The sequence below is a fragment of the Rhyacophila brunnea genome, unplaced genomic scaffold (genome assembly GCF_057557595.1).
Source record: "Rhyacophila brunnea isolate RB1 unplaced genomic scaffold, BYU_Rbru_1.0 scaffold_8, whole genome shotgun sequence".
Taxonomy (NCBI): domain Eukaryota; kingdom Metazoa; phylum Arthropoda; class Insecta; order Trichoptera; family Rhyacophilidae; genus Rhyacophila; species Rhyacophila brunnea.
Genome location: NW_028233350.1, coordinates 15,014,559 through 15,027,072, shown reverse-complemented (window position 1 = coordinate 15,027,072; position 12,514 = coordinate 15,014,559). Strand labels below are relative to the sequence as shown.

General features: G+C 32.5%; 1 protein-coding gene across 1 annotated transcript in view; it reads right to left on the bottom strand.

The window, feature by feature from the left end:
- The window catches only part of SP1173 (major facilitator superfamily domain-containing protein SP1173), a 199,695-nt gene that overhangs the window by 15,991 nt on the left and 171,190 nt on the right, over window positions 1–12,514 (bottom strand). Inside the window, exons 5-10 of the mRNA XM_085958744.1 lie at window positions 8,695–8,965; window positions 5,957–6,095; window positions 4,397–4,565; window positions 3,508–3,612; window positions 1,898–2,071; window positions 460–682 (exon numbers count right to left, since the gene is read on the bottom strand). Coding sequence (XP_085814870.1) covers window positions 460–682; window positions 1,898–2,071; window positions 3,508–3,612; window positions 4,397–4,565; window positions 5,957–6,095; window positions 8,695–8,755 — 871 coding nt within the window. The 5' untranslated portion in view covers window positions 8,756–8,965. The remainder of the gene's footprint in view (window positions 1–459; window positions 683–1,897; window positions 2,072–3,507; window positions 3,613–4,396; window positions 4,566–5,956; window positions 6,096–8,694; window positions 8,966–12,514) is intronic.

Sequence of the window (12,514 nt, the reverse complement as noted above, 5' to 3'; positions counted from 1 at the left end):
GGGAACCACTGCACTATGTAGATTAGAGATTGTGACTTCTCCAAGTTTCGAGAATTATCAAAATCAAAAATATTTGTCTCGAGAATTAGAGAATAGTATTTTCGAAAAATCGATTTTTTTTAATATCTAACTCAATCTTTTTATTTAAAATCCGGTTGCGGTCGGCAGCTTTGCGAAGTGGCAATTTCTCAAGAATCTTGTTGATGATTTTTTGAGAAATGAGAATTCCCGAAAGTTATCGGAAAATTGGTTTCTCGAGATTCGTGAACCCCTTTCTGTTTTTTCTAGAGATTTCTCGATCACAACCTGTACTTCAAATTCAAATACATCATCATATTCATAAATATACAAATGTATAAATTCAAAATGATCATTTAAAAATAAAACACAATACATAATAATAAGAGTTATTTTCACTTTGCGATATCCTTCGATTAAAAAAATATTTTATTTGCTTACTTAATGGATACATGCACCACGCTGTTTCATTTTCAATTTCAAGTTCTCGGTGATATTCAATTCCAGACATTAAGCCCGCTTGCACCACCATTGTATTGGTGTACGGCGTGTACACCTGGCACAATGTATCCACACCGTCTTCCTTGCTGTGGCATATGTGAGGGGGTTTGGTATCGTAATTATTAGTCGTGTTACGATCTATAACCTCATTGTTGGAGTCGTCCTGTCAATGAAAATAACAATAAGTTGAAGTAAGTAACTATATATACATATCACCTTAATGTTCAATAGTTCAGACTGGTGATAAGAAATTGTGGGAGGGGGAGCTAAGTGAGACAAGCCGATATGACAGGGACGACGTAGGCCAGTGGTTTCCAAACTTTACGTTACGCCTCCCTTTTTACAAAATCTAATCTTGGCGCCTCCCCACCCTTTATTTCATTAAATACATTTTTACACAAAGTGCTTTTTTCTACTAAGCGGGCTCGATATATGGATTTCATTGTATCTAATGCAGAAAATTCCGTTTCTCATAAATATGATGTTACGAACGGTAGCAGAACCTATTTGCATTGCTTTTCTTGACAAAGTATTATATTATTCTTCAGTTCGATTCAACCAAAATTGAACAAAGGTTTTTGTTTCCATATACCTAGCCATTTTTATTAGTCAGGAAATCACTACAAATAATTATAAAATAAAATTCTACATGTGAATTATCATCAATCACACACATCACACAATCACATCAAATTGTATCTCACAGACACATATATTATAAAATGTTAATACTATGTAACCGAAACAGCGCCGCAGACAACTTTTTTTTTACTAATAGAACGAATTTGTGGTGTGTGTTTATCTCACTTAACTGGTCGATCCGCAACGCCGGGCCCCCAGGCTGGAGCCCTGTCAACCCCCTTCTTGTAAGGGCCATGCACAATAGTATAGAAATGAGGTATAATAAAATTAGTCTCCATATCTTGATACAGGTTTGCAAACAACCTAACTTTTATAGGACTGTTTTTTATGTAGTTTATAACTAGCTGCCGTTTTATGAACGAATTATGAATTATTCTTGCAAACTGCAAACCCTGTGGCGGCTACATTATTGTGTTAAACTTTTCGCGCCTCCCTTTGCAACAGTCCGCGCCTCCCCAGGGAGGCGCGCCCCCCAGTTTGGAAATCGCTGATGTAGGCAGTGTCAATAATATACAAATTAGCCATGCTTAAAAGTACATCAAAAAGTTCAGCCAACCTTGGAACCATTTCAAATTTACAATAAAATAGCACATGTGATTTTGAATGATTATAATATTCTACACAGGTCTCTACAGGAGTTCCGTAACTAAAATTACATAAATGCGAAAATAAATATGAAGAGTCCTTCATTACCATTTGTAGATTAAAGATCAATATGATGCAAAAAGAAACTTACCACACTTGGTTCATTCTCGACATCTAGGGATGCTTCAGTCTCGGCTTCATCATCATTAACTTTCTCATAGTCAAAGACACTTTCAGTGGTTGAAGTCGTGTCATATAAGAAAGCTTTGGCAATTGGAGGTTTCTGGCACGCGTACTGACATTTTGATAATTCCAGCAGTCCCGACTAAAAAAACAAAAATTAATAACAGGGTGAAAATAAATATTTTATCTTTATCCGCATCCACACTTTAGGAAGAGAATATGCCTATGAAAATCCTAGTAGCAAAATCTTAGAAAAAACTCTGAATTGAGAGGAATTCAAACATATGTCTACCACTAAGCACGGAGTCGGGTATCTTTTTTTCCGGATAATTACTAATACCTACGATAACTGAGAAAGACTTATTAATAGTATAATTTTGAGGCTTTTCCAAGTTTTGAATTAAAAATAATATATACTATTCATATTGGACAAATGTTATTATATTCAATTGTATGTATATCCATAAAATATTAAATTAAGCCCTGTTGGTTAAGGTGATACATCAGTGAAACGGCAAATAATTTTAAACTATAGGCGCGACGAAATTTTGGACTCGCTCGCATTCTGAGAGAGAACGTCGAGCTGGAAACACGTCACTTTGTTGCGTATTAATTCTTAAATCGTGTAAAGATGACTAAAAACGTTACCCATTTACTCTAAAAAGAAAACATGTCAATGAATATATTATTATTGTTACTAATAGAACAATAAACAGAACATAAAATGGATGTATGTTGGATTTATATGACAAATTATATTTCGTTTGGCATGCGTCATTTGCACCCGCGACCCGCAATCCGCGCATCGCCTAGCCACGATCTTTTTAGACCGTGCCTCAACTGAGGTACAACCTTAAATAGAATTCATGCATATTCATGAGCCGAAATTTTTTTTTATTTTAGGACTAACTTCAAATATAATTTTTTTATTAATTTTAATGATGCTTTTTTTGATTGTTTACTAAGTAAAATGTTTACAAAAAAAAATATTTTATTTGCAGTCATCAAATCGCACCGTGAGTGTAAAACCAAGGCATCTGCAGATTTTTCAATTTCGAGATTAAATGCAAAACAACTGCAAAAATCGTGAACTTGATAACGTAAAAGTGAAGTAACTGAAAGACCATGCAATATAATGTAGATATAAATCAAATATTATGGTTTTTTTTAGAAACTCTATTTCTCCTAACAAAACGAAGACTTCAAACCCTAATATATCCAAAATATGTCTTTTGCAGTTACCTTGGTTTTATACTTACGGTGCGAAATGTTCCGACAGTTTTTTGCGATTATCTCAATATGGCAGAATATGGAAGATACCAACTTTGAAACTAACAACCTCTCATCTCTAATATAACATACTCTAATCTTGACTAAATTAGTCATTCTGGCCGTCTGTCTCTACTCCAGCAGCGATGCTTACAAATCTACATTATGCAGGGTTGACATGGTAATATGTGCGACACTGAGGCAAATGACGTGATGCTGAGCTTCTTTTATGTTCCATGGTAAAGTAAATAAATAAATAATACATATTTTGTTTTATAGGTTATAGAATTATAATGCTGTTGTTGTTACCTTTTCACCAGACCAGTTGTGACAGATACTTTCATCCGAGCACATCTCTTGATAGACTATTGCACTTGTGGCATTGCACATGAAATTCACAGAGGGTCGTCGGGGCTGGAACAATACAAAAAAAAAAATTTTTTTTTTTTTTTTTTAATAAGCTCTCAGATGAAGCTTATTTAACTGTACATTAAAATAAAAATTACTATAAGAAAGATCACTAAGACCAACAATTATATGAGCTGTAAGTAATCTCGAATTATAATACATGAATTTGTAACCAACTTCATGAATGTGGTCCAAAGATTTATTCGACAGACTTGCATTTAGGTAACAAACACCTTGCTTTAGTGTTACAAGCCTAAAATAATATGTATTTATACAATGAACCATCGTTATTTAGGTGAGGAACGGTATAAAATTGAAAATAGGTACCAATATACTGTTCCTACTTAGTAAGTAATCAACAGGAGATATCAACAGCAGTAAACCATTTTCTTTTTTACTTAAGCTTCAATTACATTGAGCTTCTTTACGAGCTGTTTGTTGGCGAATTTATAATCTGCCTGTAAAGAAAGTCGCCTAGTGTAATCATCGAGCATGTTAGTTTGTTCGATGATTACACTGGGCGACTTTACAGGCAGATTATAAATTCGCCAACAAACAGCTCGTAAAGAAGCTTAATGTAATTGACGCTTTATGTACAAGCAATGCTTTCAATGCTGGTAACGCAGAGAATATTAACTTTTCTATACTTACCAATTCAATCTGGAATTACTATTAAGGCAAGTGATGGAACACAAAACATTTGTATGTTTGCCAACCCATTCTTTGGTTAAATCAAACAGTACTTGGATATAATATAATATACAGCGTACTAAAAATGTTTTCAATGCACCTGTAGGGGTTGAATATGTGGGACAGTCATCAGCAAACTGTAGAATAAAGCAGCACCGATGAAACAGAACGCAAGCATGAAGCGCAATACTCGATTGTCGCCATTGTTTTGTACTGTAGCTCCATTCTTTTCCTTTGTTTGCGTCTCGCAACCACGGCCGACTGAAAATCTGAAAAGGAATAGTATTAAATAATATAAAGAATGTATTGCAGAGATAAAATAAAATTATTATAATAATATATCGAGAAAACACTTACAGATACAGATGGCAGTATATATTTATTCCTACTAATAAAAATAATATTGTTATGTACTGGCTTTTCTTGCCAGATCTAGCATTTTTCAATAGGCATCTAGTTTAAAATAATACGCATCGGCGAATGGCGATAAATTTAGGGTTTTTCGACTTATTATAAAACCTAAGAATATTACAGCAGATTTGTTTGAAAATCAGTTTAAATTGATCGACTGTCATGCATTTACAATTAGAACCTATGACCGCCAAAAAAAACATTTACTGTTGACAAACCATTTAAACCAAAAACTTTTTGATATTATAATAATGACGGCCATATTGCAATATTACAAGTGTGATGAAGAATAGCCGATATTCTCTCGTAAAAAATGCAAATTTATTTTATATAATCGATTTCATTCAAGATTCTTTCGTGTAGCACACGTGCCACAGGTTCGTCACCGCTGGGCTATGCAATCCAATATCAATCATGACTGAGAGTTTCTAAATAGATTATGTTATCGACTGTAGAAACGAAAAAGGACATACGTAACCCTCAGTTTTTTCAAAATACGATCGTTGAACATGACTAAATACATGTTGTGCAAAAAGGATGTAAGCTGCAAACACCGATTTATTATCTTAATTTAGCTGATAATTAAAAAAAAAAAAAAAAAGAAGGAAGTGAAGCGGAAAAAACGACTTAACCATCATACTTGTTGATTTTTCTTTAATTAACTCAATAATTAATATCAGATTAGGAATATAAAAACCAAGTATAAATTATCATGCACTTCAAGATTACGACTATTTTGTATTTTAACTTTGATCGAAAACCGGAACAAAAACATTTTTGTGCCTCCTGTAAAATTGGATTTTTGTGGATTACGTCCTTTTTTCTTTCTGAAGTAGTTTTTTTTTTTTTAGAATTATTAATAACCATGTCCTCGCTTTTTCTTATAAGGTACTTGTTAGTAATTTTTGAACAATCACAAACACCCAGGATTTGAGAAAAACACATAAATACTGTGTGTCCTGACCGGGAATCGAACCCAGGAACTCCCGGGTGGAAGCGCCTTACGCACTGCATCACGAGAGCCGCCTCTGAAGTCGATATTATAATTTAACGGAAAAATAAAATGTGACAAAGACCGTTTGCGTGTGGGTATGTGCATATGGTTCAATATTATTTCATTTGCCCGTATTGGTCCCATAAAATTAATGTTTGTGTCTTTTACATTACCTATTAACATATTTTCCACTGAACTTTTGTCACTTTGTTATTTTTAAAATTTTTAAATTTTTCATATAATAATAGAACTTACTTGTCCGCTAATGGCCCTACAATAAGTGGTCCAAGAAGCGCCAAAAATGGCGCCACAATAGATATGATGATGGCTTCATCTGTCGTAAAGCCTACCGAGCGAATGTGAGCAGGCAGGAAAGGGAAAAGACAGCCAACTCCTGAAATGTAAACATAGTATACTCGTATTACATCCTATTCTATATCCATATTATTTATATTTAAAAAAAAAAATAATATTACAGTGGCGAAGGGTGGAGGCTGTTAAAGATCCGACTTAAATATTGCACATAAAACTATGTCAGTCATGCAAGGGTGGAGGCTGTTAAAGATCCGACTTAAATATTGCACATAAAACTATGTCAGTCATGCGTATTTGTTTTTTTTTGAACCAATACTACAATTATTGAAGCGTGTAATTTCAAAACCCCCTAAAACGGTATTAGGTAGTTCTGAGAAATATGAGAAAAATGAGAAAAACGATTTTAGGTAGTTGTATTGTTAGGTGGTAGTAGTGTGAACTTTATGTATTTATTATTTAATTCATACATTCTAAAGAGTATTTTAGCTTATCCATTTTAGGGGTAATTGAAAAGCACACCCAACCATTTTAGCGGGTTTTGAAATTTTCCCCAATTTTTGAACATACTTATTGACGGTTTTAGGCGTTTTTTAAAGTTTCTTTGGCCACCATATAGGTAACCATAATATCCATCTAGATACATATCTCACTCAAAAATTTTCAAAAACCGTTTTAGGGGGATTTGAAACTAAGCGCTTCAGTCAATAGATGGTGTTGATTAGTTTTTAAAAATCAATTAAACCCTGCCTAAACCAAACCATAATAGTTTTGGTATGTTATAGGCGATCCAACAAAATAGTGCACATTTTTCATTCATACTTATTTCTTTTCGTTGAATTAAGAATACATATATTACACGTCATGGTGGTTGTTATTATTTTTAATTTATCAAGACTTGCCTATACCAAACCATAATCGATAAAAAATATTCTTCTATTTATAAAATATCCAAAATTATGTATGGTGTAATGGCATAATTTTAGATATTCTATAGTAAACGAGTATTTTTTACTATTATCTACTATGGTTTGAATTAGGCAGGCTTTAATTGAATTAAAAAAAATGAATAGGCAATATCTACAGATTATAGTCTTAGTTTAATGAAAACAAATGTGTATGACTGACAAAGTTTAGTGTGCATTATTTATCTCGGATTTTAACAGCCTACCACCACCCTTCGACAGTGGTATGTGATGTGTACACTGCCAATAACTTATTTTTTTTAATTATGTCTGTATATACCTATTCATAGGATGACTGTTATTTTGAAAGTAGGTTTATATATAAGCAATGCCAATAAGTTTGAAAAAATAAAACGAAATCAGTAATATTTAAACAATTAAAAAAAACATGACTATTTAATGAGCCATTTTATTTTTTATCTGGATTTATTAAATAATATGTAATATAAATATAAAGAAGGTAGGTAAAACATTCCTGATTTTCATTTGCCAAACTTTTAAAAGTTCTGAAATAGGTCTGGTGAATTATAAATCGTAAATATGTACATAAGTACTTCCATTATCCATAGAAATGAGAAAACAAAGATGCGTAGTTAAAAATTATCTTATATTGTTATATTGCCTACCTGCTATTATAAAAATGATGTATTGTTTTGTTGGCTGTGTGAAAATCATGAACTTTAACAATTAATATTAAAAACAATTGCGTTACATTTGTCTCACATTAGTAATAACATAATATAAGACAATAATTGTATATACTGAAATGAACATTTATGAAACGTGCAATATATTATTAATTACCCAATATTATACTTCATAAAATAGTTTAAAACAAAATGTTTCCGATCCGGAGTACTGTGAAGAAAATACTTATTAGATTCTTGTGAGGGATTGGCATAAAACAGCGATTGCAAATACGTGGCACGCGTGCCCAGCTTGGCACGCTAAAAGTTTTCGACGGCACGCCAAAAAAATTAATTCCTTTTATTTTTTAATATTCAAAACGTTTATTGCAGGAAAATATAAAATCAAAGCGATATTGTGTTGTAATGTATATTATGTACTGAAATTTATTGATTTGCAATTAAATCCTATGTTGACTGAAAAAATTGTAAACATGTGAGAATGTATTGAAGAATTGGAATATCATCGACTTTCTCAAATTTATGTAAAAAGCGAATAATATGAAACAAATTTATTAGTGTGTTATTAAATGTTTTTTCTTTCATTAATTTTATGTGTATCATTTTTTATGTATGTATTCAATAAACAATATAGTTACCAGTGTACCGAATTGTTTTTTTTTATATTCAATAAATATGATTTAGATTATATCATGTGTACCTACACATAAAAAGAAATGGAAGGGCCACGAATTTTCAAAAAATCGGCTCTATTTTGGCACGCCGAACAAATCATATTTGCCATCCCTGGCATAAAACACGAAAACACATCTACAAAGACATTATTTTATTATGGTGTTAACATATTTTTGTCCTATAATGACCATATGAAGAATAAATAAAATAATTTAGTTCGGTATAGGCACAAGTGTGAAATCCAGATAAGGTTCCATGACATTTTATAAAATATCCAAATTAAGAAGGGTTTTAATATTTAAGGATACATTTTGAAAATTAGATAATTATACCTAAGTTGAAATTGTTAAAAATATAGAAATTAATAAAATTAATCAAATAATATTTTGCTTACCCGCAAAAAATATAAATAATACGCATTTCAGTGTCACGAGGTTTTTATTAATTGACACCATTTTTGCAAGATTTTCTTTTCTTCATTGATTCAATAGAATAATTGAAAACGTCAGCGTCGAAACTGCTCTACTCTATGACTATGTGTCTATGGTCTCGCTTCTTTTGAGTATGAATGGGTGATGAACTCAGGTTATCGAGCTCAGCCCGCGGATGGCTATCTTTCCATGCTGGGAAGTTTGTCGGCTGCAATGCTTGCTGTGCGGGTCCACCTGCAATTTGAAAAATAAAAACTTGTTTTACTTACTTTCAATATAATATACAAACAGTAGTGTACATATTATGCAGTTTGTAAATATAATGGCATTTGATAGAACTTCGGAAATACAATGAACATATTATTGTCTAAACTAAAAATATATATAGTCACCTTACTATTAAAACCTCGTAAGTCCGATATTATGGAAAAATGAAGTTCGTTAGACAAAATTAAAAAAAGAAATATTTTAAATAGGTAATATCAAAACCTCAGTTATCCAGAGTAGTATGCCGTCCATCTATCGACAAATTTAAAAAAAAAACTCGTAAGTCTCGTGGTTTCAAACATGGAATTAAAACCTCGTATGTCACAATCAGTGTTGGCAGATTCATCGATTAGAGGAGTTTAAAATATTGTTTTTATTACGTTTTTTCCCTTTCCTCAATATTCTTCTCAAACAGACTTACGAGGTTTTAATAGTAAGCTGAAGATATGTACATCCACAAAACGGATTAATAAATATAATAATTCCAAAAGGCTATATATATATACATTTTAACGCAGGGTTTAGAATGTGTGAGTGTCCTACGAAAATGAACCACACATTATAGACGTGCAATAGTGTTTGTTGCAACCTTCAAATATACTAATAATGAATGAGCGTCAGTGCATAAACCGAGAGCAGTTGTTAAGGACAAGAATGACGTATTCTTGACACGTGTTTGAGTTTATCCCATATTCTTCCACACTTAAGATCAGTTGCCTGTTACTCCACACCCGCTAGGTACTCTGGTAGGAAATATAGGAGTAGGTAGGAATTACTGACCTAAAGCGAGATGGTCATCAATACGCCATTTTAACGAACTCCTACTGAGTTGCATATGCCACCCTGTAGCCATGAAGAAAATGCATAGTAAACTTATTATATAATTATATTAACTATAGTTATTTAATTAATTATTAAACTTATTATATAAAGCAAATTTATTATTAAATTAAATAACCATTTTACAGAATGGCATTAATTAACAATGAACTTCATATAACAATAGGTAAGGATTCTAAAATAACAATCATAATAATGACTACAGGTAGATAATATATATTACATATCCAAGAGTAAAATAATTAAGCAGGTATCTCATATTAATTATGGTAAAATAATACTAATTTGATTTTTAATAGTTTAGCGTTTTGTCCATTGCAAAATTATTCAGTTTCCTAGTTAGTTAGTAGAAAGAAGGTACCGTCTCCTCAAAAGCTTCCACAGATAATTGGTTTGAACATCACTTGTTGTTGTAGTGTTAAAAGCTGTCATTGTATTTTAACGAAAGCTTACAGGTATTATGATCAGTTCAATCGAAAAACCTAATAATAATATTGAAAATAAATACGAAGAGACGGGTCAATTGAACCAGGGGTTTCCTTAATATTAAGTTATATTTAAATTAGTTGTCGTTGTTTATATAATATTGGCGTGATTTTAATATAAACAAAGAAAGAGTTAGCAATCGACGTGATTCAAAATAATGTAGGAGTTATTTTAATATTCCACATAGAAAATGACGTGACTTCGTACCCCTGTAGCACAGCCTCAAGGATTCCGTCGACCGACCTTCCCTCACTATGCAGCGGTACTACAAAAGCGATGCATGCGATGCAGGGAAGCGCAAAACGTGGCTATGAACCGAGGGAAGTGGCGCGACGATGTAGCGCAACAGGGTAAAGTAAGTAGTTTGATTTCCTTTCAATAGGAAAATGCCGTTTGAAAAACGGTTTTACAAATAAGGATTTTTGGTATTACATTCATTGTTTATTGAGATCTATAACCAAGAATTTATGTAATGTTTATATAACGGAAAGACCGCAAAATAGACCTTCCTAAAACCAGCATGAAGTTCGGCTCAAGTACGTGGAATTTAGAAGAGTGAAATAAGATAAATAGGACATTCATTTTAGTATAACCGTATGTTACCTATAGTTTATTGTATTTTAATAGCGGGATGCGGTTACTAAACAGAACAGTTTCATAATATTATTATTATTGAAATTGCAAAATGTCTTGCGAAACACATCATGTACTTCGGGGACGAAAGAACTTAAAAAAGTCGTGGAGGAATCTGCAAGTAGTAAACGCCAACCATCTTCGGACGTTGGAGGACCGGACATACCTCTTCTCTTCGCCGTCTCGTCGGCAAGTTCTTGTGATTGTGAATGCGACATTTATTTATGAGGATTGTTGATGTCGCTCGCCGCCGCAGATAGCGACGAAAGGTGAATGTCACGGAACAAAGGATGCGGGATGTAACGGAACGAAAGTGGTATCAATGTGGGAAAGGCGCAACCGGAAATATTTAGTGGAGGATGCAATATAAATTCGCTAATATAAAAATACTTTCCCTGAGGACAAACAACATTAAAGAAACAAATTTCTTGTGTTTAATTTATTTAGTATTGTTGAAATAAATACTGAGAGATTAACATTTCGTCTCATAAAAGTTTCATGGAACACTTACTTATATTTTTATTAACGTTGATAAATTATTATTGTATGATGGGCACCTAAAGATGAACAAAGGCAAATTTGTTCAATGCAAAGATCGTAATTTGTTATGAAAGTGGATGAAAATTCCCTTCTTTGCTACAATTTTCTATGTATTTTGGATATATGATATATCTATTTAATAAAAGGGTTTATTTCTATTACATTTTGGTTACGGAAAAGTTAGTCACAATGCAGCGAATCCAGTATTTATAGGTAAACATCTTTATTATAGTAATAGTCTCAATAGAAAGAAAAAAGGGTGGCTCTCGTGGTGCAGTGCGTGGCCTTCCATCCGAGAGTTTTTGGTTTGAATCCGGTGAGGACACAATATTTATGTGTTTTTACCAAAGCCTGTGTGTTTGTGATTGTTCAAAAATTACTTACAACCACCTCGTACGAAAAAGCAAGGACATGGTTATTAATAATTCTAAAAAAAAAGGTAGAAAGAAATATTGTTAAAACGTATGATGCAGTCAGGTGCTGATTCTGTATGTTGGTATAATATAATAGTTTATATTATTGTGGTTGTGAATACAATTATGTACCTAATCTGCATGTTTGAAATAACACTTTTATACATCAATCAAGTTAGACAACTAAAATATGGAGTAATAGAGTTATGGATTCTATAATAATGGAATACTATCTTCAGCTTATAAATCGAAATTGACCCCTACATACCTCCCCTGTTACGCTAGTGCTCAGAGTGGTTATACATCCATACAAGGATTTCATTAAATCATTGCACCGAACCAGTTAAGTATCCAGTTTTTGTGACACGCGCGTCTGCCATCATTCGAAACATAATCATATTATTTATATTAACTTTACGTACATAGTGTTTAAAATGATTCCAGCAAAGTGAATTAAACCAGTGGTTCCCGTTACTGCTTGGCTCTACCGCACACCAATTCAACACTTATCAATTCGTGTGACGATTCCAGAGATATTATAGGAAAGTATTATTCAAGTGCTAGGTATATTATGTGTTTAAAATGATTCCAGCAAAGTGAATTA